This window comes from Dama dama, chromosome 11, assembly GCF_033118175.1.
Source record: "Dama dama isolate Ldn47 chromosome 11, ASM3311817v1, whole genome shotgun sequence".
Classification (NCBI taxonomy): Eukaryota; Metazoa; Chordata; class Mammalia; order Artiodactyla; family Cervidae; genus Dama; species Dama dama.
The window spans coordinates 100998334-101025809 of NC_083691.1; the positions used below are offsets into that span (position 1 = coordinate 100998334).

At 45.6% G+C, this 27476-nt stretch overlaps 1 protein-coding gene across 1 annotated transcript in view; it reads left to right on the top strand.

Annotated features, from left to right (window-relative positions):
- Window positions 1–27476, top strand: part of ACOXL (acyl-CoA oxidase like) — a 335773-nt gene that overhangs the window by 9432 nt on the left and 298865 nt on the right. The window contains exons 2-3 of the mRNA XM_061156338.1: window positions 2311–2407; window positions 18904–18987. Of these exons, the coding sequence (XP_061012321.1) occupies window positions 2311–2407; window positions 18904–18987 (181 nt within the window). The remainder of the gene's footprint in view (window positions 1–2310; window positions 2408–18903; window positions 18988–27476) is intronic.

The window sequence follows — 27476 nt, forward strand, 5'->3', positions numbered from 1 at the left end:
GCTTCTCATCAGGTCGCCAAAGTATTGGAGCCTCAACATCTGTCCTTCCAATGAGTATTCAGGGTTGATTTCCTTTAGGATCGACTTCATAAGACACTGTTAAACTTTTCCAGAGCGGCTGTAGCATGTTTAGAATTCCCACTGCCAGTGAACGAGAGATCTAGTTACTCTGTGTCTTCTTTACAGTTGGTACTGTCAAAGTTTTTATTTCAGCCTCTCTGTTAGGTATTTATGATTCAGGGTTTTAAACTTAGTGTCTGGTCCTAATTCCACATGTGGAACTTCCCAGTGAGGCATCGTCTTATTAATACTTATGCTGGATGCCCATCCCCTACACGACTCTGAGGATAAGTGAAGCTCCTGTCTTTTGCTTTTACTCTTGCCTGTAATGTATCCTAGCTCAGAAGTTTTCAAGCTTGTTCTTAATAATGGAACTATGTTTTAAAAAGCGAAGTCCTACACAGACCACCAATAGGTAAGTCAGATGGTGGAGCTGCTGGGAGTAGAGCTGGCGCTCTCTGGACCCCATCACCACCCCAACAGCTGTCCTCAAGGTGCTGCCCAGCATGTGGGTCCCAGCTCTTACCCTCAACTCTCATGCCATCTACCCAGGACCTGCCAGGTCTCTTAATTCCATAGGACCTCTCTCTGCCACTTATGGCACAGACATAACAATATTTGCCAAATCTTCGTATCTTACAGACCCCAGAAGACAGAAAAGAGAAATTATATCTGTTAAAATACCAAAACCATTGTTATTTATGATTTATGCCTTGTGTGTGTCTGTGTGCTGAGTCTGTCTGACTCTTTGTGACCCCATGGACTGTCTCCTGCCAGGCTTCTCTGTCCCTGGAATTTTCCAGGAAAGAATACTGGAGTGGGTTGCCATTTCCTCCTCCAGGGGATCTTCTGACCCAGGGATCAAACCCGAGTCTCCTGCAGTGGCAGGTGGATTCTTTGTACCACTGCGCCCCCTGGGAAGCCCAGTAATTGGAGTAGGCCACCTTAAATGCTAAATACTGTTTGTATAACAAAGCTTTCCAGGGGGTGCAGTGATAAAGAATCCACCTGCCAGTGCAGGAGATTCACGGAGGTGCAGGAGATGCACGAGTTCAATCCCTGGGTCAGGAAGATGCCCTGGAGTAAGAAATGGCAACCCACTCCAGTATTCTTGCCTGGAAAATCCTGTGGACAGAGGAGCCTGGTGGTCCTCAGTCCACGGGGTCACAAAGAGTCGGACATGACTGAGCACAAGAGCAAACAGAAAGACTAAGATTGCTAAAAGTAGAGGTTGATATTTAAAAACAGAAAATGCACAAACAAATATGTATGTTTCATGGGAGAGCTTGAGATGTTCCTGAAACCCTGACTTTTCCGTTACTGAGATAGTTACGTTTTTGCTTGAAAAGCATTAGGAATTTAGGCATTCATATTATGATAAGCAGATGTTCAAGCTTTCAGGAGGACAGATTCTAAGATTTTTTTCATCCAGCTTTGCTATCTTTGTTAAATAGTGATTCCTTGGGGTTGCTGTTGAAATGAAGAACAAGCGCCATCTAATGGTTATATTTAAGTGTACAGGTCAAAATAAGTTAAAACATTTGTTTTTGGAATATGTATCCTTTAACTTACATGCTAGCAAGATTATGCTCAAAATCCTTCAAGCTAGACTCTAGCAGTATATGAACTTTCAGATGTAAAAGCTGGGTTTAGAAAAGGCAGAGGAAGCAGAGATCAAATTGCCAACATTCACTGGATCATGGAGAAAGCAAGGGAGTTACAGAAAAGCATCTTTCTCACTGGAGGATAATCGCTTTACAGTGTTGTGTTAATTTCAGCTTGCAGCAGTGTGGCTCAGCTGTAAGTGCAGACACATCCTCTCTCTTCTGAGGCTCCCTCCCCCCGCCCACCCCTCTCAGAGCCCCGGACCAGCTCCCTGTGCTGTTGAGGAGGTGCCCGCTGGTCCTTTGTTTTATGCGTGGAGTGTGTATGCGTCCATCCCAACCTCCCAGTTCGTGCCGCCCTCCCCTCTCCGCGCACCACCCCCCGCCCCGCCACCGGTCCATTCTCTAAGTCTGCATTTCTATTCCTACTGTGCAAATATGAAACCTTTCTTTCTTTCTCTTTTGACCCCCTGTATTGACCACACAGCTTGTATCACACACACTGGCCTCCTTTGACGCACAGTATCAAACAAGAGCTTCAGAGAGGCCCAGCAAAGACGTCTGTTCTGCCAGATCCCTGGGTCCAAAGGCTCCATTCACGGCCAGTTCCAGGTCTTTACATCTGTTTTGTATCCATTTGTCACAGGTATGATTTGAATCTGGATGAAATGAGAACTTTGACATTTCAGAGAGTGACATTTACCATGGGCCTCCCTCTGTTAAAACGTGCAATTCAGGATCAGGTAAGTCTCACTGTTGTTATGGTGTAAAGTGTGTGAATGAATGAGAGAGAGACAGAGAGAGAAAAAGATTTGGTTTTGCTTTGTTTGCTTTTGTGACTTGTGGAAGGAAGCACATTAATTTTGTCCTGGGGGAAGCAGACAATTTGGTCGGAATGGGAATGGCTCCCTCACCCTCCTGTTCTGCCCACTTCCTGTTAATCTAATTGACATTCACTTCTCTCAAGCCAGCAGGCCAGGATGTAGGAGAATCAGCAAAGGTAGTAAAATATTTGTTCATAAAACAAATATGATTTGGGTTTTCAAGTTCAAATATCTGAGAAATGTAATAATAAAATAATAAAAATAAACAATTCATTTTACAGGCTTTTCAAGCATTTTAGTCTTGTCAAAAATGGATGAGTCTTGTTTGTCTAAAAATTGCCATTCTCAACACAGTGAAATTTTTTTAGTGAATTTAGCCTTGCTAAAAAGAGAGAAGGAAAGAAGCAAAGAAAATGTGATGAGAGGATTCCTTTGTGAGGCTAGCATTAGGAACTCTATATTTAGCCAAGTTTAAGTCCATTCCATATAGTCCATTAAGTTCGTTCATATAGTTAAAGCTATGGTTTTTCCAGTAGTCTTGTATGGATGTGAGAGTTGGACTGTAAAGAAGGCCGAGTGCCACAGAATTGGAGCTTTTGAACTGTGGTGCTGGAGAGGACTCTTGAGAGTCCCTTGTACTGCAAGGAGATCAACCCAGTCAACCTTGAAAGAAATCAACCCTGAATATTCATTGGAGGGACTGATGCTGAAGCTGAAGCTCCAAAACTTTGGCTACTTAATGTGAAGAACTGACTCATTGGAAAAGATCCTGATGCTGGGAGAGATTGAGAGTAGGAGGTGAAGGGGGCAACAGAGGATGAGATGGTTGGATGGCATCATTGACTCAATGGCCATGAGTTTGAGCAAATTCTGGGAGATAGTGAAGGACAGGAAAGCCTGGTGTGCTGCAGTCCATGGGGTCACAAGGAGTCAGACACAACTGAGTGACTGAACACCAACAACAAAGTCCATTCATGCAGCTTCATAGCTTCCTTAGTCCTAACATTTTATACAGGAACAGTATACCTCTTGGTGAGACCCCTGGTGGAGGGGCCTGAGCTGGGGATGAGCTTCCTTAGATGCTGAGAAGCTGAATGTATTCTGCCGTGAGCCCGGCCCCCTTTCTGCCCCCTTGGTTTGTAGAGAGAGAGGCTGAGGACTGAACCAGTGGGAGTCTCGCCCATTCGGGAGAACATGGGGCCTTGTTTCTCTGTGGAGTGTGACTCAGAGCCAGTGGGGGCCTGAGGTCCATGGCTGAGACCACATCCCACCCCCTCACCCACCTTGGTTGGCTGTCTGTCCTGGGGAGGCAGGGACAGAAGTCAGCATCTTCTCATCAGGAGGGAGTTACAGGCAGAGCTTTGGTATCTCCTGGCGAGGTCCTGCAGTCCCTCTGAGGTGACAGGGCACAGCATTGCCACCCTTAGATGGACAGCGTGTGCAAGGAGAGACCCACAGAACAGGGTGACACATGCTGGGTAAGGCTTGGGGGATAGTTTTGCAGTGATCAGATCATACTGGCAAAGTAGATGTCCAAACTGGTGAATTGCCTCTAAATGGAACATACATTTAGAGGCAAATACAACCAACCAACCAACCAATTAACCTACCAACCAACCTACCAGCCAAACAGCCTACCAACCCGCCAACTAATAACCAACCAAGAAAACAACCAACTAACCAACCAACCAACCAGTCAACCTACCAACCAACCTACCAAGCAAACAACCTACCTACCACTCTGCCAACCAACCAACCAACCAACTAACCAACCTACCAACCAACCAACCAAACAACCTACCTACCAACTGCCAACTAATCAATCTACTGACCAAACAACCTACCAACCAACCTACCAACCAAACAACCTACCTACCAACCTGCCAACCAACAAACCAACCAACTAACCAACCTACCAACCAACCAACCAAACAACCTCCCTACCAACTGCCAACTAACCAACCTACTGACCAAACAACCTACCAACCAACCTACCAACCAAACAACCTACCAACAAACCTACCAACCAAACAACCTACCAAGCAAACAACCTACCTACCAACCTGCCAACCAACAAACCAACCAACTAACCAACCTACCAACCAAACAACCTACCTACCAACTGCCAACTAACCAACCTACTGACCAAACAACCTACCAACCAACCTACCAAGCAAACAACCTACCTACCAACCTGCCAACCAACAAACCAACCAACTAACCAACCTACCAACCAAACAACCTACCTACCAACTGCCAACTAATCAATCTACTGACCAAACAACCTACCAACCAAACAACCTACCAGCAAACCTACCAACCAAACAACCTACCAAGCAAACAACCTACCTACCAACCTGCCAACCAACAAATCAACCAACTAACCAACCTACCAACCAAACAACCTCCCTACCAACCAACCAACTAAACAACCTACCAGCCAAACAACCTACCTATCAACCTACCAACCTACCAATCAAACAACCTACCAACCAACCTACCAACCAAACAACCTACCTACCAACCTGCCAACTAACCAACCAACCAACTAACCGACCAACCAACTAACCAACCTACCAACCAACCAACCAACCTACCAACCAACAAAATAAACAACCAGCCTACCAACCAACTAACCAACAAAACAAACAACCAACCAAATTAACCACCAAACAGCCCACCAACCAACCAACCAAACATAAACAAACCCTAATCCCTCTTTGCTTTCAGCTGCTTTCTCCATCACAGCCTGGCCTCCAAACGCATCCAGCCTGGGGCTGGGGGAAGGTAAAAACTTGACATGGGGCCAGTCTCCTGCCCCTTTAATCAGCCCATTATGTCTAAGGCTTAACTTAGTGTCAAAATTCAAGACCCGGACGTGAGAGTTGATGCTTTAATGAGGTTTACAGTCTCAGCCCGACCCCCATGTCTGAAGGAATAGCCTGCGTACCCTTGCTCCCCGTGAAGCATGTGAAGCCCTGCATCCAATTACCTTCCTGTTTCCTTGGCTCCCTCTGGGTCGTCAGCAGCCAGACAGCTCTGCCCTGGATGTTTAGGTATGATTCCTCTGGGAGGCACAGGATTGGCCTTGGACGATCCCGCCAGTTCATTTCTGTTACTTATTTCAGGCTGTTTGGCGCTTCTCTCTGTGTGAATTAGCAAAAGTCAAAAAACCTGAAGGAAATTAAACCAGTCGGTCATCAGTCACCAGAGCATAGGCTCCTCTTGGGGGATGGGTGTGCTAAAATTCAACTGTGTGTAAAGACTCTCAAATTCCACCCAGTGAACAGCTGGAGGAGCTGTCCACAGCCAGTAATTCTAGAAGAAGTGTTGCATGATTCATCCATGATTTATCTGCTTCTTTCTGAAATTATTGAGTCATGGCTGCACTGCCCATTCAGAAAGCGGTCCAAGTCCTTCCATCTTTCCCTGGCCCTCATGTTGCTCTTAACTTTCGGGGACGATCTGACGAGCACCCAGGCAGAGGGCGGCGTGTAACGTGTGATGATGATGTTCTTGAAGACGAATGAGGAGCTAGCCTCATTTGTCTCAAGTCTCGGCAGACAGCCCACAGGCTGAGAAGAAGCCATTAAAATGTTTCCACTCTGTGTTCTCCCCTCTGTCATCTGCAATAGATTAGAGATGTTTCAATAATGTAAAAAGGAAAACAGTATCTGACCTTGACTACAGAACATATACACTTGCACATGTGTGCACGCACACACACACACAGTGTGAATCATCGCATTGCACCCTTTGACTCTTCGTGCACCTGTTTCCAGCATCATCATCTTTGTGCCCCGCAGTCAACTCTCTCATCTCTCCCGGAGAATTCAGGACCAGGTCCTGGGGGGTGGAAGTCCTGGCTCCCAAAATTTCCAGACAAAGACACAGAGGACCCAGTTGGGACATCTATTTTGTGGAAGCACTTGGACTAGACCCCATCCCCTTCCTTGGGTGCCTGGTCCCATCTCCTCAAACATTGTCCATGGAGGCTGATGGTCTGCACCCAAATCACCGTAACTAGTAACAACAGCTCACATTTACTAAATTCATATTTTGTGCCAGGTACAGCTCTAAGAAGTTTGAATGGATGATCTCATTTAGTATTCCTAACACCCTTAAAGGTATTCCCATTTTACAGATGAGTAAACTGAGGCTGAGGACTTGACCAGAGGTCATAGGGAATGGAAACTCACTCCAGTATTCTTGCCTGGAAAATCCCACAGACAGAGAAGACTGGCAGGCTGCAGCCCAGGGGGTAGCAAAGAGTTGGACACAACTGAGTGGCTGAGCTTACGTGCACACGCATGCAAGTAGTAAGCTGTATGTGTAACTAGTGGAGCACAGATTCAAAGCCAGGGCGGTTGCTTCCTGAGCCCACTCAAGTGGGATGATTTCACCCCAGGGTGCACTTAGAATCCCCTAAAGGAGCTTTCCAAACTCTGGCCACCCAGGATTTCAGTCAGGCCAATCAGATCAGCATTTACATCTCTCAGTTGATGCAGTGTGCATCCTGGTTTGAGTGCTGAAGCTCTGACCTTCTTTCTCGGTACCCTGTACTGTCTCTCTAGATTGTTCCCATCCAGCATTTCGTCCCTGCCAATCATGGTTTGTATCAATAACCTCAGATATGCAGATGACACCACCCTTATGGCAGAAAGCAAAGAGGAACTGAAAAGCCTGTTGATCAAAGTGAAAGAGGAGAGTGAAAAAGCTGGCTTAAAGCTCTACATTCAGAAAACTAAGATCATGGCATCCGGTCCCATCACTTCATGGCAAATAGATGGGGAAACAATGGAAACAGTGACAGGCTTTATTTTCTTGGGCTCCAAAATCACTGCAGATGGTGACTACAGCCATGAAATTAAAAGATGCTTGCTCCTTGGAAGAAAAGCTATGACCAACCTAGACAGCTTATTAAAAAGCAGAGACATTACTTTGCCAACAAAGGTCCTTCTAGTCAAAGCTGTGGTTTTTCCAGTAGTCATATATGGATGCGAGAGTTGGACTATAAAGAAAACTGACTGCTGAAGAATTGATACTTTTGAAGTTTGGTGTTGGAGAAGACTCTTGAGAGTCCCTTGGATGCAAGGAGATCCAACCAGTCTATCCTAAAGGAAATCAGTCCTGAATATTCATTGAAAGGACCGATGCTGAAGCTCTAATACTTTGGCCACCTGATACGAAGAACTGATTCACTGGAAAAGACCCTGATGCTGGGAAAGACTGAAAGCGGGAGAAGAGGATGAGAGAGGATGAGATGGTTGGATGGCCTCACCTACACAATGGACATGAGTTTGAGCAAACTCTGGGAGTTGGTGATGGATAGGGAGGCCTGGCGTGCTGCAGTCCATGGGGTCGCAAGGAGTCGGACACGACTGAGCGACTGAACTGAATCATGGTTCGTGGCTGACTCAGGGATACTTCATCTTAATATTTCCTTTTCCCGGGAGGGAGCCAGTGGGACTCAGGCTCCTCCTGGCTGGGTGTAGGCGGAATGGGGACGGGTATCTGGATGATGAAGCCCCACTGCACCTGTGACGGCTTCCTCTATCCCCGCCTCAGCCGTCTTCTCTCCCGCCCTGAGCTCTTCTCATCCTCACTAACATGAGCCATGTGGGCTGTGGGTGTGGTAGCATCATTTTTATCTAAGCCAGAGGTTCTCAAACCATGATCTGAGGACCCCTTGGGGTTACTCAAGACCCTTTCACATATTGATTCTACCTGAAAAGTATACGTCAGCTACCTGCATGCATGACATCATCAACTTCAACCAAAACTGCATAGGGCAGAGCACAGTGCAGAAGCAGGCGTGAGAGGCCAGCTGTCTTTTATTAAGCCAGATGCTAAAACAATTTGTAAAAATGCAAAACAATACCATTTTTCTCATTGATTTTTTTTTGGCTTGAAATTGATGGTTTTTTTCATAAGAATTATGTCATTTTCATTAACATGTAATAGGTTCATTATTGTTTATAAATGGGTAAATATTTTAGAAATGCTCAGCTTTAATTGTATAGCAACTTGATAGATACAACCTGTGTAAACAAAAGCTCTTTGGACTCTGAGATAAGTTTTAAAAGTTTAAGAGTTGTTCAGTTGCCAAGACTCTTTGCGATCCCATTGACTGCAGCACACCAGGCTTCCCAGTCCTTCACTATCTCCCAGAGTTTGCTCAAATTCATGTCCATTGAGTCAGTGATGCCATCCAACCATCTTATCCTCTGTCATCCTCTTCTCCTCTTGCCCCCAGTATTTCCCAGCCTCAGGGTCTTTTCCAGTGAATTGGCTCTTCGCATCAGGTGGCCAAAGGATTGGAGCTTCAGCTTCAGCATCAGTCCTTCCAATGAATATTCAGGGTTGATTTCCTTTAGGATTGACTAGTTTGATCTCTTTGTGGTCCAAGGGGCTCTCAAGAGTTTTCTCCAACACCACAGTTCAAAAGCGTGAATTCTTCAGCACTCAGCCTTCTTTATGGTCCAACTCTCACATCCATATGTGGCTAATGAAATTATTCTTTATTATACTGTAATTATTATTTCCATCAGAATTTTAGAGACTTCCCTCATAGCTCAGTTGGTAAAGAATCTGCCTGCAGTGCAGTAGACCTGGGTTTGGAAATGGAAAACCCTGGAGAAGGACCCTGGAGACCCTGGAGAAGGAAATGGCAACCCACTCCAGTATTCTTGGCTATTCTTGCCTGGGAAATCCCTTAGACAGAGGAGCCTGGTGGGCTACAGTCCATGGGGTCACAAAAGTCAGACACAACTTAGTAACTAAACCACCACCATACTGTAATTATTATTTCAATCAGAATCTTAGATAGTGTCTGTTTGGTATGGTTTGGGTTTTTATATTTAGAGACATATCTGAGGTGAGGGGGTGGTCAGATCTGGAATGGAATAAGCTTCAAAAGTCAGCTCCCCTTAGAAGGCATCAGAGAGTGGGGATTTCTATTGCTTTCTTCATGAACCCTGAGAAAAGGAGCAGTCTTTTCCAGGAAGCCGTTAGGCTGACGCTGTCGGCGTGTTGCAGGAAAGGACCTGAGCAGAAGATATGCCAGGAGGCTGAGGCCGTCCACCCCTCTGGTCCCACCCAGGCCCACTCAGTTGCCCACCATTGCCATCACCATGAGCAGACACACCTGCTCAACCCACCCTGGGACTGGTTCCTGACCTCCTTTAAGCTCTTGGCTCCCACAACCTGGCCTTGGCTCTGCCCTTGGCTCCCTGGCTTCTGTTTGTACCAGCACCCGGGGACCTGACAGGCTGTGGCGCACTGGGCCCTGTGTGCTCTCTCTGGCAGGAGGCCCTGTCCCAGCTCCAGCTCCATGACTTGGACCCTGGTCGCCTGGCCAGCACTTTGGTTGGGTCAGCCCTGGCCCCGTGGGAAGCCCTGGAAGATTTGAGCAGAGGTGACAGGACACAGTGAGGGCCTGTTTACAGAAGTTCCTCTGTGTAGATTGGCACCTGAACAGAGTTGTCATCTGTGACAGCTACAGGGGTTATTTGAAAGGGTGGGCCAGGGAGTGATCTAGGACCCACCCACGGACTCCACTGCAGCTATGGGCTTGGTGCTATTTATTTATTGCACTGGAAACCATCCTGCGTAATGGAAACTCATTTTAAGGCACAATGATTCTTCTTGCATTGAACTATTATGTTAAATATAACAGTAGTGATTGCCTGTTGTCGTTCGCTGAGTCCCTGCTGTGTGCCAAGAGGGGTGAGTCATTCGTTCTACAATCATTTGTTGAATACCTACTACAAAGTAGTGCGAGGGGCAGTGAACAAGACAGGCAGAAATATACCCGCATCACGGAGTTTACATTTTAGGCAGCAAACTAATAAAAAAGTAAATTTATGGTTGTCAATGCTAGAGATAAAAATCAAGCATGGTAAACTGGAAAAGAAGTAACCCTATCTCTGTCCACAGATGATATGATTTTTTATGTAGAAAACCCTGAAGATTCCACTAACAAACTGTTAGAACTGATAAACAAATTTGGTGAAGTTGCAGGGTACACAATCCATCTGTCTTTTCCATTAAAATTCATATCAAATAGTGCACTTCCCATTAAGAGCAAAGTAAGCTCATGAATCAGGCTGGTAATGTCAATACGGTACATTCTTCATTGTGTGCTGTCAGTATTGGTAAATTATATGATTACACTAATCATCATAAAAATTTCCAAGGCAGCTAGGAATTTGGTAGGAAGCATATGCTGCCTAGAGAAGAGGCATTAAATTTAAGGCAAGAATTTGGAAAATCTGAAACTGTCAAAATGCTGCAGTAATGTTGTGACAAGTGAAAAATGTCTTTGGACAGAGCCATGGGAATGCCATTTTCCATCATTCCTCTTCTGGGCTTTCCTGGAGTGGTCAAGGTCCTTGGGGAGGACAGAAGGACAGTGGCGACAGGCAGCCTTTGTACAGAATTCTCCCAGCGCTATGCTCAGGGACCCCACTCTGTGCCTCAGGGGAGAAGCAGCCAAGAATAAGGAACGGCTGGGAGCAAGAGGGGTCAGGTGTGGGAGCCACGGTCAGAACCCTGGACTTGTTTTGCAAAGGTAACTGGCGTCATGAGAGGGTTTTCTCAAGGGTGGATAGGGAAGAGGAAGTAGGGAAGCACCGTGTAAGGCTTATTTTATTTTTCTAGTTTTTGGCCACACAGCACCGCATGGAATCTTAGTTTTCTGACCAGGGATTGAACCTGTGCTCCTGCAGTGGGAGCATAGTATCTTAACCGCTGGACTGCCAGGGAAGTCCTGTAATGCTCATTTTGAAGGTTTTATAGTATCTTGATCAAAATTGACAAGTTGATTCAAAAAATGTATATGGAAATACAAAAGACCTGAAATTATTAAAGCAGTTCTCAAAAAGGACACATTTGGAGAACTCTCGCTATTTGATTTCAAGACTTGTTCAAAAGTGCCTCAAGATTATGTGGTGTTGGCATAAGGACAGACACATAGATTAATGGGACAGAATAGAGAGTCCTAAAATAAATCCATACATGTGTGATCAATAGATTTTTGGACAGTGTTGCCAAGGCAATTTAATGGGAAAATAAAAGTCTTCTCAATAAATGGTGTTGGAATGACTTATAAACATACAGAAAAAACGTTAGCTTTGATCCCTACCTCACGCTACACACAAAAGTAACTTGAGATGTATTAGACACCTAAACACAAATTCCACAATTACAGAGTTTGTGGAAGAACAAAGGAGAAGGCAGAGGTTTCTTAGGACAGCAAATGCTAGATACATAAAAGAAAAAGAACTGATAAATTGATCTTTATCAAAATTAAAAGCTGTTGTTCATCAAAAGACATCATGAAGAGAAGAAAAAGATAATCTACAAACCAGGAAAGAATGCCTACAATGCATATATCTGAAAAAAAATTATGTCCAGATACAAAAGACTTATACCCAGGACATATAAAGAGTTCTTAGAGCTAAATACTAAAAAGATAAACTATTCAATTTAGAAAATGGGCCAAAGACTTGGATAGACCCTTTATAAAAGGGTCCAAATGGCCAATAAGCATAGAAAAATGTGCTCAGCACCTTTAGACATCTGAGAAATGCACATTTAAATCATAATGAGGGCCTTTCCTGGTGGCTGGGTGGCTCAGACTCCGAGCTCACAATGTAGGGGGTCCAGGTTTGATCCCTGGTCAGGCAGCTAGATTCCACATGCCGCAACTAAGAGTTCTCACATGGACGTGAAGACCTGGTGCAGTCAAACCAACCCAGCCAGCCAGCCAAGAAACCAAAGAGCCCACAGTGAGATGACATCACAACCCCCTGAGAACTGCTGAAGGTGGGAAAGACAATACTGATGAGGATTTGGAGGAACTAGAATTCTCACACACTGTTGGTCGGAGTGGAAAATGGTATAGGCTTTTTGCACAAGTGTTCAGCACCTCCTTACAACCCTTTAACCAGCAGCTGCATCCCTGGGGGTTTACAACAGAGAAATGGAAACACATATCCCCAAGCATTCATTGCTCATGAATGCTTACATCAACTTTACTTGAAATAACCCCATGCTGAAAACAACACAAATGTCCATCAGTAAGGGACTGGACAAATTGTGGAACATTCACAGATGGAAAACTACTCAGCCGTAAAAGAGAAAGAATGATAGATACACAAAACAACATGAACGCCTTATTTGCCCAGAAGAAGACAGATATGAAAGTATATACAGTTCCATTTTTGTAAGTTCAAGAACAGGGAAAGCTAGTGAATGCTGATGAAAGAGAACAGTGGTTGCCCATGGGGGTGGTGACCCTGTAAAGGAGAATGAGGGTACTTTCTGGGTGGCACAGGGACGTTCCATGATCTTAATTGGTGTGATGGTTACACAGGTAGATAATGGACCAGAACTCGGGCACTTATGCTCTGTGCATTTCGCTGTATGTAAATTTTGCCTTAAGAATAAGATCATCCTGGCTGATATTTGGGGCAGAGTGCAGCAGGAGGCCAGCTGAAAGGCTGTTAGAATAGTCCAGGTTCAAGATGGTGATGGGAGATGTAAGAAGTGAATAGACTTGGGACCCTTTTTGGAGGGAGGGTCAGGACTAGGTAGCTCAGCAGGCAAGAGCATTGTTTAAAGCAGGCCCCAGAGGACTGAATCCTTGAAGCCCATTTGCTTATTCTATTTGTATGTTTTACTCTGGTTCATTTTCTTTCTAAAATAATTTAAGGTTCATTATAATACAGGACATGTATTTAGTTCAGTCGCTCAGTCATGGCTGACTCTTTGCGACCCCATTGGACTGAAGCACGCCAGGCCTCCCTGTCCATCACCAACTCCCAGAGCTTACTCAAACTCATGTCCTTCAATTTGGTGATGCCATCCAACCGTCTCATCCTCTGTCATCCCCTTCTCCTCCTGCCCTCAATCTTTCCCAGCATCAGGGTCTTTTCCAATGAGTCAGTTCTTCACATCAGGTGGCCAAAGTAGTGGAGTTTCAACTTCAGCTTCAGTCCTTCCAATGAATATTCAGAATTGATTTCCTTTAGGATTGACTGGTTGGATCTCCTTGCAGTCCAAGGGACTCCCAAGAGTCTTTTCCAACACACAATTCAAAAGCATCAATTCTTCAGCACTCAGCTTTCTTTACAGTCCAACTCTCACATCCATACATGACTACTGGAAAAACCATAGCTTTGACTAGATGAACTTTTGTTGGCAAAGTAATGTCTCTGCTTTTTAATATCTTGTCTAGGTTGGTCATAGCTTTTCTTCCAAGTAGCAAGTGTCTTTTAATTTCATGGCTGCAGTTACCATCTGTAGTGATTTTGGAGCCCCCCCACCAAATAAAGTCTCTCAATGTTTCCATTGTTTCCCCATCTATTTGCCATTAAGTGATGGGACTGGATGCCATGATCTTAGTTTTCTGAATGTTGAGCTTTAAGCCAACTTTTTCACTCTCCTCTTTCACTTTTATCAAGAGGCTCTTTAGTTCTTTACTTTCTGCCGTAAGGGTGGTGTCATCTGCGTATCTGAGGTTATTGACATTTCTCCCAGCAATCTTGATTCCAGCTTGTGCTTCATCCAACCCAGCATTTTGCATGATGTATTCTGCATATAAGTTAAATAAGTAGGTGATAGTATACAGCCTTGACATACTCCTTTCCAGATTTGAAACCAATCTGTTGTTCCCTGTCTGGTTCTAACTGTTGCTTCTTGACCTGCATTCAGATTTCTCAGGAGGCAGATCAGGTGGTCTGGTATTCCCATCTCTTTAAGAATTTTCCACGGTTTACTGTGATCCACACAGTCAAAGGCTTTGGCATAAAGCAGAAATGGATGTTTTTCTGGAACTCTCTTGCTTTTTCGATGACCCAACGGGTGTTGGCAATTTGAGCTCTGGTTCCTCTGCCTTTTCTAAATCCAGCTTGAACATCTGGAAGTTCATGGTTCACATACTGTTGAAGCCTGGCTTGGAGAATTTTGAGCATTACTTTGCTAGCGTGTGAGATGAGTGCAATTGGGCAGTAGTTTGAGCATTCTTTGGCATTGCCTTTCTTTGGGATTGGAATGAAAACTGACCTTTTCCAGTCCTGTGGCCACTGCTGAGTTTTCCAAATACCCTGGCGTATTGAGTGCAGCACTTTCACAGCATCATCTTTTAGGATTTGAAATAGCTCAACTGGAATTCCATACCCTCCACTAGCTTTATTCATAGGGATGCTTCCTAAGGCCCACTTGACTTCACATTCCAGGATGTCTGGCTCTAGGTGAGTGATCACACCATCATGATGATCTGGGTTGTGGCGATCTTTTTTGTACAGTTCTTCTGTGTATTCTTGCCACCTCTTCTTAATATCTTCTGCTCCTGTTAGGTCCATACCATTTCTGTCCTTTATTGAGCCCATCTTTTCATGAAATATTCCCTTGATATCTCTCATATTCTTGAAGAGATCTCTAGTCTTTCTCATTCTATTGATTTCCTCTGTTTCTTTGCACTGATCACTGAGGAAGGCTTTCTTATGTCTCCTTGCTATTCTTTGGAACTCTGCATTCAAATGGGTGTATCTTTCCTTCTCTCCTTTGCTTTTTGCTTCTCTTTTCACAGCTGTTTGTAAGGCCTCCTCAGACAACCATTTTGCCTTTTTTGCATTTCTTTTTCTTGGGGATGGTCTTGATCACTGCCTCCTGTACGGTGTCACGAACCTCCGTCCATAGTTCTTCAGGCACTCTGTCTATCGGATCTAGTCCCTTGAATCTATTTGTCATGTACACTGTATAATCATAAGGGATTTGATTTAGCTCTTACCTGAATGGTCTAGTGGTTTTCCCTACTTTCTTCAATTTCAGTCTGTATTTGGCAATAAGAAGTTCATGATCTGAGCCACAATCAGCTCCTGGTCTTGTTTTTGCTGACTGTATAGAGCTTCTCCATCTTTGGCTGCAAAGAATATAATCAATCTGATTTCAATACTGATCATCTGGTATTGACCATGTATTCAGTAAGACCGATTAAATGTAATTAAATTAGGGAAATTGAAACCAGAAGATAGAAGAAGCAAATATGCCAGTTTGGGGACTGATGTTAGAAAACTAAGATCAGGAACTTGTTTTTGCCCAGTCCTCTTGGCTAGGCTCCTAACAGGGCTTGCTAATGGGTTATAAAGGGGACAGTCAGGGTCTTTTAATACCGGAAGAAAGACATCTCAGATTATAGACACCCATGCAGTGTTGAATCAAGTTGACTGTAGTTGAAGAAGAAGGAATAATTTTCTTTTGGAGACTCTCTGGGCTTGTAAAATAAAAAATATACATTTTTGTAGAATTTGCTTTGTAATAGAATATTGTATCATGAAGGTCTGATATATCAAGTGCTTTATAAAGAAATGAAGATTATTTTAGGGGAAATTACCTTCCTTCTATTTGAAACTGAATTTATTAGGCAGAAATGTAAATATCATGAAGTATAATTTAGGATAAAATACATTTGAGTATATTCTCTATACATTTATGGAACCATTATCATTTAAAATTACTATAAGGTAATAGTCTGATATGGGAATTGAGTTTGGCTTGAATATATTCAATCAGCCTAAATGAATATATAGATACAGTAGAAATACTGCAAGAATGTATGTCAAAAAATGCATTAATTATTTGATGATTACTAGCATGGGCAGTTCAGTATGCTGCCAATTGAATATGGTGGAGCCCTTGTAAATATTAGGCATTCTTTATTTAAGAAATTAGTGAATCAAAGGAAAATGAAAGAAAAGCTGAAAAAAAGGGAGAATTTATGTGTGGAGAAGATGTTAAAAGTATATGCTAGTAAGGAAATCCATCAACTTAAGCCTCGTCTTCATTCTGAAACTTTTGCTCGATGTCTTGAAATGGACCAACCCAAACGAATGCTTGAGTCAGCATCAGAGCATTAATGGCAGACTTATATGGCATTGCCCATCAGATCTAACAGCAAAGATCTCTGTCATGGGCAGAGACTTGAGAAGGAAAAGAACTGTCACAGTAAATTTATTATGCTCCAGGATGGCTACATTTGGGATTGGTTCTTTAGTAAATATGATGGCGATTTATTTCACTTTTATGTGTGTAAAGGTGACCATAGCTGGATCCCACCGATGGCAAAGTTGTGCTGCCCCATCCATGGTGGAAATGGAGAGAATGAAATATGCTGAAAGCCATGCCTAGTTGGAGATGCTGAGGGATTTCCCTGGTCCTGGTGGGTTAGGTTTAGCTCCAGCAGAGCACGTGGTTTAAGGGGAGAAAGGGGCTGTTGTAATGAAGTGAGTGGGGTGATTCCTAGCAAAGTCAGCTGGGCACTGGGACATGTTAGTGCCACATGCTTTCTGGAGATGAGGCTGATGGTACAGGAGGGAGTTTATTGGCAACTGGGACTGGGCCGCCCAGAGTCCCGGGCTTCCTCCAGCTCCACAGTGAGGGGCATTGAGGACTGGGAGCGAGAGGTCCAGGTAAGCACTCTGAAGATCTAGTTTCTGGCCCTTCTTCTACCACTTACTATATGATTCTTATTGGACAAGTCTTTTCACCTCCCTCAGCCTAGACTCTTCCATCCATGACATGGGGTCACTTCTTGTCCCACTAAGCCCTTCATGGAGGGTCGTTGTGGGGATCTGCAGGATAGAGGACCTAGGGACCCTCTGAAAAAGTCCGCACATATCCACTACAGTTGTTTTTTATTATTTGCTAGGAATGAAACCTCCCGTGTGAGTGATGCTGGAGCCAGGCACTGGTACATGCTCCAGCCTTGGAGGTATTTTAGGAAATAATCAATCCAAGATGCACTGGGTGGGAGCCATGCTAAGAGTCATAAATCTTGACAGTTTGCTGCTTGAAAAAATTAATAATGCTTGAGAGGAACATTGTAAAAACCCATAGGAGGGAAAGGAGTGTGTTTGTGGAGAGAGCTTAAGCCACTGTGGAAACTGAGAGTTATCCAAGGAAGATAGGCTCCTGCTGCCCTGGTGGGGCGTAGTTTACACACACAGACAAACAGACAGCACACACGTATACATTCATGCACACAGGCAGCTTGCACGAGTTTTGTGGCTTGCATCTCAGAAGAGACTGGCGAATCCAGTGGTGGGTACTCCAACCTCCAATCTGGTGGTCCAGTGGTTGGGACTCCAAGCTTCCAACTCAAGGGGAACAAGTTCCATCCTGGGTCGGGGAACTAAGATCCCACATCATGGGAGGGCATGGCCAAAAAAGAAAAAAAAAAGCTAGCATTAATTCCAACAATGGGTAATTGGAATTTACACATGCAAGGGCCCGTTACTTTTGGCAGAATTGCCACCTGCCTCTGAAACTTTAAAATGAAACAACAGTAGTGCTCTTGTCCTGTCCCATTTCTTGCTGGTGGAGAAGAGCCTGCTTATGTAGCTTTGGGATTCAAGGCACAGCAGTGGAAGACAGTGTCACAAAGGGGGACCAGACCTCATGGTTTTTAACTGATCAAAGCCCCAGGATGGTCTGTGGTTAGAAACAGAAGTGAAGAATAGTGCTTTTCCTATGTCCAGAATATTCCAAAACCTTCTGAATCCTCTGTTTTGACATCAAGATGGTCGCCTGGACTTGTGTCAGGCACTCACTGTTGGTGGGAGTGTTGGTGAGTTGTCATGGAGAATCGTTGGGGAGAGGCCCAGGGACAAACTTGGTTAAGGCCACTTGAGGCCAAAGGCAAGTTGGCAGGGCTGGCCTCCATGCAGGTGTATTCCAATTTTGTGAGAAAAGAGTCTTTAACTACTTTGTCTGTGGTCTGAGACCAGATGATCACATTAAAAAAGAATGAACCAGATGCTCACTACTATGTATAAAAGAGATAAACAACTAGGATTTACTGTATAGCACAAATAACTATACTCAATATCTTACCATAAACAGTGATGTAAAATAATATAGATATATGCTGGGAAAGATTGAAGGCAAAAGGAGAAGAGAGTGGCAGAGGATGAGATGGTTGGATGGCATCACCGATTCAGTGGACATGAACTTGGATGAACTCCAGGAGATGGTGAAGGACAAGGAGGCCTGGTATGCTCAGTCCATGGGTTCGCAAAGAGTTGGACATGACTTAGTGACTGAACAACAACAACAATACATTTACATAAACATAACTTAATCACTTGGCTGGACACCTGAAACTAACACAATATTGTACATCAACTATACTTAAATAAAAAAAATTTTTTTTATAAGGGTGAAAACTTTGACTTCTGTAGGGTGGTAGGATTATTTTTTTATTTAAAAATTGCTTAATAATGGTGTTGAATTTTTTAAATTGTAAAAGTAACGTGTTTATTATTTTTAAAAATGTTAATTTAAATGGTCAGGATTCAAGGGTATCCTTAAATCCTAAGGATATGTTGACTTTGGGTCTGTCATGTTTTCAGGTGGAGAGAACAAGGAAGTTTGTCAGTCGGAGCCTGGTCATAGGAGAAGTCCTCTCCACAGCGGACATGGCCACAGGAGTAAAGGTGAAGGTTACTGGCTCTCCCACCCTTCATGTGCTGAGAGTTTTGTTTTATTTTACTATATTTTTTATTTATCTCGCTGTGCTAGGTCTTAGCTGTGGTGTGCGGTATCTCATTCCCTGACCAGGGATTGAACCTGGGCCCCCTGCATTGGGAGCTTAGTGGCTTAACCACAGGACCACCAGGGGTGTCCCATGAACTGATAATTTTGCATGAAAAGGAGTGAAAACAAAATGAAACAATTCCATAGGTGTCAGTCTATTCCTACAAGAGATGTTTATGAAATGGTACACCTCCCAACACATCCCCTTGACTTCTTCTTCAACCATTGTATTCAATTCGGTATTTGTTTTTCTTTGCTTTTCTTTTTGTATAGTTTTATTGCGTTTATGCCAATCAATTATTTTCCTTTAATTTTATGTTTTTAATGAGTTAATTAATTTGGCCGCACTGGGTCTTCGTTGCTGCTCGGGCTGCTCCAGTTTTGGTGAGCGGGGGCTGCTCTCTGGTGGTGGTGTACGGACGTCTCATTGCAAGGGCTTCTCTTGTTGCGGAGACAGGCTCTAGGCACTTGGGTAGGTGTGGTGCACGGGCTCAGTTGCCCCTTGGCATGTGTGATCTTCCTGGAGCAGGAACTGAACCTATGCCCCCTGCACTAGCACGTGGATTCTTAACCACTGGACCACCAGAAAAACCCTCCTAAGTCTTCAACTACTGAATAATACTCCTTTGGGTGGAACAACACTTGGAGTTCTTATATACTTATACACTTCTCCATTTTTGCTGATTAAATGGGTATAAAATGGTTGTGCTGTAGACTTGTTTTGCATGTACCAGCTCACCGAGGGTGGTAAACAGAATAGCCTGACAGGCATGAGTGCCATGACCTTCCTGATGCCCTGTTTCCCAGCAGGCATGTGGCTCTGCATGTAACCTTCTCTCCCTCCCTGGATGCCACTGCATCTCCAAATAAGTCTCTGCATGCAGACATCCAGTCTTGATGTCCCCAAAGGGGAGAGGTTATGATGAGAACATGAAGAGGAAATGATCAGACAAGAAGCCATTGATGAGTCCAAGATGCAAACTGTTCCTGTTCTGTGATGTTGACATTTAAATATGAGTAGGAATAAAAGGGCTTCCTTGGTGACTCAGACGGTAAAGAATCTGCCTACAATATAGGAGACCTGGGTTTGACCCCTGGATGGGGAAGATCCCCTGGAGGAGGAAATGGCAACCCACTCCAGTATTCTTGCCCGGAGAATCCCATGGACAGAGGAGCCTGGTGGGCTACCATCCATAGGGTCTCAAGGAGTCAGACACGACTGAAGTGACTTAGCATGCAGCAGCGGAAGTTAAAAATGAAGACTTCTGTGAATGCCATCCCAGGGTGAGGACGTTTGTGGGGAAACTGGCCTCCCTACGATTTCAGCCAGGCAGGGTCTCTTCTCTTTTGGCTGTGGCTTCTGCAGTGGAGAAAGTCAGCGCAGATGCAGCAAGTAGATCCTCCTTTCAGAAATCCTAGAGCTTCCTTCTGAAGACTCCCGAGCCTCAGCTGGTCGTTTTACTACCTTGCCCCCTTCTCTCTGGCAGGTCTCTGTGGGGAGGCCTCCGCGGCGCGTCCCCACTCCCTGCATGGGACGCCTGCTCCTCTGCACCTGCCGGGTCTCGTGCTGAGCCAGGCGCACGGAGCTGCACGGGGAATGTTTGCACGAATGAGGGGAGGGCAGCCTCTGGTGTCAAGCAGCCTGAAGAAGCACTTCAGCCCGTTGCAACGTGTGGACCTTACTTCTCGAGTGGGCCAAAAAGTTCGTTAGGGTTTTTCCATAAGATGCGATAGGGAGACCCGAATGAACTTTTTGGCCAACCTAAGTAGACCCTGATTCAAACAACAAACTGTAAAGAAAGACTAGGAATCAGTTGGGGAAACTTGAGCATTGGCTCTCTGTCAGTATTAAAAGATTACTATTGTATCTGAAGTGAAATAATGATTTTAGGATCATGCTTTTAAGAAGAGCCCTTTACCTTTGACAGAGGCTTAGGAGATACTTAGGGATGAAATGACAGGACATCTGGGATAAGCTTTGAGATCACCTGGGGTGTAGAATGGGAGAGTGGACTGGGGGAAAAATGAATAAAATGGACCATGAGCTGGGCATTGTTGAGTTCATGATACTCTTCTATTTTGTTTGAATTTTCCCACAGTACAAAACTTTAAAAAATTTTACTCCTGAGTAGCCTAGAAGGAGATTTGGATAGATTTAAAGGAACAGATCTTTAAAAATGCTTCTCTGATCACATCAGTCCTCTACTGGAGACCTCTTCCTCTTATGGTTTAGAGAAGCCCTCCAGCCCTTGACCTGATTCACACGTCCTCAAATGGCCTGGCCCTGCATCCACCTCTGCAGACACCTCCTGTGCCGTATGGTCCTGCCCGGGAGACCTGCCGCCTGGGCCTCTGGGTCTCGTTTCCACGTCTGGACCACTCGTGCTGTCATCCTAGAAGGACCCTTTCTCCTCCTTCACCTGCCTGACACTCGTTCTTAAGTCCCTGCTCAAGTGTCCTTCTTTCAGGGGAACCTCCCTCCAGCCTCAGGTTTCTTTCTTTGTCTTTGTCTGTGCCGAGTCCATGTGCTGCTCAGGCTTTTCTCTGGTTGTGGTGAGCGGGGCTGCGCATTGCGGGGGCTTCTCTCCCTGTGGCGCACGGGCTCCTCGGGCCCTTGAGGGTCCGTGCTTGCTGCACGTGGGCGCAGGAGTTCAGTCCCCAGCTGCAGAGGGCAGGCTCCATAGTGTGGGTGCAGGCTGAGCTGCTCCCCGGAGTGTGGGGTCTTCCTGGACAGGGATGGAACCTGTTTCCTACATTGGTAGGGGGCTTGTTTATCACTGAGCCCCTGGGGAAGCCCAAGCCTGAAGTGTAAACCTCACTTATGTGTTGTCATCTGCCCTTGTACCTTACAGTGTCTGTCTGGGTGCGCACCCATTTTGGATTGATGTATTTATTCACATGTCTACTGTATGTCACTTAGCACCGCTAGAGGGCAAAAATCCTTGAAGATGGTCTCTGTCTACATTCTTGCTATGTAGGCAGTGTCAAGACATGAATATTAAATGAATGCATAGAATCAAAGCTGTTTCGCAGTCACTCAAAAGGTTTAATGTAGAACTACTGTATGATCCAGCAGTTCTACTCCTAGGTATGTACCCCAAAGAATTAAAACAGGGACTTAAATAGATACTTGTATGCCAATGTTCATTGCAGCGTTATTCACAGTACCTCATAGGCTGAAAGAAACAAGTGTCCATCAATACATGAATGAATAAGCAAAATATTGTCTAATATATAGTATGTACCATGGAATATCACTCAGCCATAAAAATGAGTGAAGTTCTGGTACATGTTACAACACGAATCTTGAAAATATGCTAAGTGAAATAAGCCAGATCCATGAGGACAAATACTATATGATTCCACTTATATGAAAGTTTGAGAATAGGCAAATTAATTTATAGAGATAAAAAGTAAATTACAGGTTCCCAGAGGCTGAGAGAAGAGGAGAACGGGGTCAGTTGTTGGTTAATGGGCACAGAGTTTGCTGGGAGGATGAGAAAGTTTTAGAAGTAGTGCCGATGGTTGCATAATACTGTTAGTACAGTTCATCCCACCGAACTGTTCAGTAACCATGGCTAAAATGGCAAGCTTTATGTTATAACATTTATGCTATTATTATATCATAATAAAAAAACTTGGAAAATTGGACAAAAATGATGATGATTAGGGACTTCCCTTGGTGGTCCAATGGGAAAGACTTTCTTTTTTCTAATGTTGGTGTGGATTCAATCCCTGGTCAGGGAGCTAAGATCCTACATGCCTCACGGCCAAGAAAAATAAAACACAAAAAAAAAACAATATTGTAACAAATAAATAAAGACTTTAGAAATGGTCCATGTCAAAAAAAAAAAAAAAAAAAAGGACAATTAACCCTGTCTGCTTTTCCCACACATGTGTTGTTTGTGGCTGTTGTTTAGTTGCTAAGCCATGTCTGACTCTGCAACCCCATGGACTGTAGCTTGCCAGGCTCCTCTGTCCATGGGATTTTCCAGGCAAGAATACTGGAGTGGGTTGCCATTCCCTTCTCCAGGGGATCTTCCTGACCCAGGCATTGAACCCGGGTCTCCTGCAATGGCAGACAGTGGCAGGAGGATTCTTTACTGCTGAGTCACCAGGAAAGCACTATATCAAGCCATACATACAGGGGCATCTTTTTTCTCTTGTGCTCAGACATCCTAGACAGTTTGTGCAAGGTGTAGGTTGTGCCCCTGGTCCAGCCCATCTGCCTTTCCTGTTGGTGATGGAGGGAGACTTCCAGTGAGGGGAGTGCAGTGCGTGGAGAATGGGTGAGTGAGTCCTGGGTTGGTCACAACCTCCCCATATCTCACTGCCAGCCCAAGGCCCCTGCTGGCTCTCCTGGTCACCTGAGCTGGCCGTCATCCTGAACATCAGTTCATCAGCATTATCTGCACCCCGTAGCCCTGAGTGCCTTTTTCTCTTCCTCCGAGTCTGCATCATCCAGCAGCTCCAGGTGTCCATAAGTGCTTTGGACAAGCACAGTTGTACTCACACAGCCAAGTGCTGGCTGAGCCAAGTACTGCTTGGAGAGCAACTCACAGTGAAGGGGTGGGGAAACGGAGAGGGGTGCCAGAGAGAGACCTTTTCTGCTGAGGGCTTTGAATCTCACTCTAACTTGGGAGCCAGCCCAAGGTCTCCCGCCAAACAGGCTGATGCAATCTGGATGAACTCTACAGCCAAAAGAATCGAGACCTGCTTCCTTTTCTTCTTCCCCATGACGGCTCCTGCTTCCCCTTGTTTGAATCATCTCACTCTGTCTTGGTTTGCGTGGGCTGTCATGATTAAGAGCTACAGAACCAGTGGTTTAAACAACAGAAATTAATTTTTTCATGGTTCCGGAGGCTGGGAAGTCCAAGATCTAGCTGCCAGCTGATTCAGTTCCAGGTTAGGGCCCTCTTTCTGGCTTGTAGGCAGCCAGCCACCTTTTCTGTGTGTGCTCACATTTCAGGAGCAGGGTGGGGGAGACAGAGAGAGAGAAGAGAGAGAGAGAGAGAGTGCACTCTGGTATTTCTTGTAAGGGCACTAATCCCATCATGAGGGCCCCATCCTAAAGACCTCATTTAACTGTGGTTAGTTCCCAAAGTTCCTATATCCTAACACCACATTGGGGATTAAAGCTTCTGCATATGAATTCTGGGCTTCTCTGGTGGTTCAGCAGTAAAGAATCCACCTGCCAGTGCAGGAGATGCAGGTTCCATCCCTGCATTAGGAAGATCCCCTGAAGGAGGAAATGACAACCCATTCCAATATTCCTGCCAGGAAAATCTCATGGATTAAAGGAGCCTTTTGGGTAACAGTCTTTGGGGTCACAAAGAGTTGGACATGACTTAGCGACTGTGCAGCAACAAATAGGAGTTTCTGGGTGAAGACCTAACAACTTAGTCCATTCACTATCCTTTGTGGGGTTACCATTGTCTCAAAAACCAATTGCAGTGCCTTGGTATAGCCCATCCACTTTTTTTTTTTCTTTTTTAAACTTATTTATTTATTTGACTATGGCAGTTCTTAGCTGTGACATGGTGAATCTTTAGTTGTGGCATGTGGGATCTAGTTCCCTGACCAGGGGTCAAACCCACCCCTTTTATTGGGAGTATGGGGTCCTAACCACTTGACCACCAGGTAAGTCCCTCCCATCTGCTTTTGAAATGGAAACAATCTGAATGCACTTGAAGTCTCTTTAGGGGACCCGCTGTCTGACCATCACATAGGAAGGACCTGGATTCTTGCACACATCACAGACCTGGCAGGTCCGTGGTGTCAGGGAGATGGTCAGAACGATGTGGGTTCATGTCCCGACTCCGAGATGTCTCCATCATGGCCCTAGATGTCCCATTATACACCTGCAGCTTCGTTTTCTATGAGGACTATGATGCTAGCTGGTGTTGATGCCCAGTCACAGGCTGGTCCAGATTTAAGCCAGTGGTGCCCAGGAGGAGTTCCAGGCCATGCCTTGCAGGTCACAGGAGCTCTGTAAGTGGTGGTGGGGGGGTCTGCAGCTCCTGACCTGGGCCTTCCCCAAACGGGCTTCCCAGATGGTGGCTCAGCTAGTGGGCGGAGGAGGCACCAGCCTTTGTTCCCAGGCCCAGCCTACTCAGCTTCCCCTGCCCAGGGGTCGGCTCTCCTTCTAGCCACTCTTTGGAAGCTAAAGGGCCTTGCTGGAGGCCATATCCCTGGGCCCGTCAGCCTGTCCTGACCATAGTTCCCAGCTTCCAACTGTGGCCACCGGAGGCTGCCACCAGCCCTCCCTGGGCCTGTTGTGCTCATAACCCCCTGCACTTGGCCTTGGAGCTGTGTCCTCCAGAGAAGTGAGAAAGGAGAGAGGGGGCTTTCTCAAACAAGCAGTACAAGGTGTACATGTGTTTAAAGTTAGGGTTTTCCTTAGGTGTCCCTTGCCCCCCCTTCCCTGTTTTATTTCCTTGCCGCTGCTTTCCCCAGCATTTCTCTGGATCCTGTCTCCCGAGGTGGGCTGGGAGAAGCCAGGGCAGGACACTCACTGGGCAGTGTTGGCAACAGTGGACCAGCGCCCTGTCCCGGGGACACCTGGTGCTGCAACTCGTGATGGCTCCGCACCCTTCTCATTCTGGCTCAGCATCCCTGTTTTGGGGAACCCACCCCCTCCTCCCTGGCTTCTCCTGCAGGCTCCTCCCTTGCGATGGATGATCCTCCATCTGTCTGAAGACTCAGGCCAAAGACCAGGTGTCACATTGCCCCCACCTCCCGAGTCCAACCCACCAGCTCTGTCTCCAGAATCCTCCCCAGACGCCTCCACTTCTCATGCCCTTGACTGCGATCTGACCACCACACCTTGGCCGGGCACCTCAGGTCTGCCCTCCGGGCTGGGTGCCACACCCTGCTCAGAGTGTACAGCAGGCCAGGGAGTTGTCTGTTAGAGTCCCCCAGGGGCATCCCCAACTGTCAGATTCCCTGTTCTTTGGAGAATGTGGCTTTGTGCTGGTCAGCACGTGGGGAAGAGGCCCATGTTTGAACAGACTGTGTAGATCGGGGTCTACAGGCAGTGCCTCAGTTAACTCCTGCAGTATTAAAACAAAATTTTTATTTTTGGCTGTGCTGGGTCTGTATCACTGTGAGGGCCTTGTCTAGTTGCGGTGAGTGGGGATTACTCCCCAGTTGGGGTGTGCGGCTTCTCGTTGCGGTGGCTTCTCTTGTTGCAGAGCACAGGCTGTAGGGTGCTCCAACTTCAGTAATCGCGGCTCCTGGGCTCTCGAGCACGGCTCAGTAGTGCTGGCACACAGGCTTCAGTTGCCCACGCCATGTGGAATCTCCCTGGATCAGGGATTGAACCTGTGTTTCTTGCATTGGCAGGCGGATTCTTTACCGCTGAGCCGCCAGGGAAGCCCAACTCCTGTGGCTTTCCGGAAGCCTGCAGGTTTCACTCACCCAGCCCAGTGCTCCAACTAATAGCGTTTAGTGAATGGAGTCTTTCAAAAGGTGGCTGACTCATTTCCTGTCTTTCTAAAGAGGAGGAAAAAGTGTAAAACCTAGGAAAACAATACACTATAAAGAACACATTAGCCATCAGCCAAAGAGACTTAAGGGCGGAAAATTCAACCTGTTTTAGTTTTAGAAAAATATTTTTCTTTAACTTGATTTCCAAGAGGGTTTGGGGGGAAAAAGGACTATTTGGATGGATTCCATTTTCCTGGGTTGGAATTAGAAAAGCAGATTGCTGGGTCGGCAGTGACTCCAAGGAGCAGGGAGCTGAGAAATCAGGGTGTTCAGCCTCTTCCAAGGATGTTTGATGATTCTCCAAATGCAAGCGCCTCATATGTCGATGTAATTAGTGAAATTCATCTGTTGTGATGTCAGAGCATTTCAGCTGGTCAAGTGGTTCGCTTCAACTTGATGAAGTGGCCTTTTTGGAAGTTAGCGTAAGGCTGATTACACCCGTGTGGTGCAGGGTATGGTCCCCACCAGAGGCTGATGACAGTTCTCAGATGGGAGCATGTGAAGATGCTGTTTCTGCCACTTACCTGCAAGGTTTTCCTTGGAGTCACTGTGTCCACTGGGATGCATTCCATCGCAGTCACCCCAGGAAAAGAGGCACTTATTGGCTGCTATACTCAGAGTCCAGGGTCTAGCTGGCTTCAGATGTGGGTGTGTGAGGCCTGGTTCCTCTCATCTCTCAACTTCTCCTCACCTTGACCCCATGCATTGGCTTCCTTCACCAGCTCTCTTGATGGCAAGAGCAGTCCCCACCCTCCCTTCTTCCAAGTTCCATTGCTTCCAATAAAAGAGAGAGTTTCTCTTCTCTAATAGCTGACTCCTGTGTCCAGTGGCTACTCTGATAGGACCCACCCAGATCACAGATTCATCCCAAAGCATCCCCATGGCCACGATGTTATGCAGA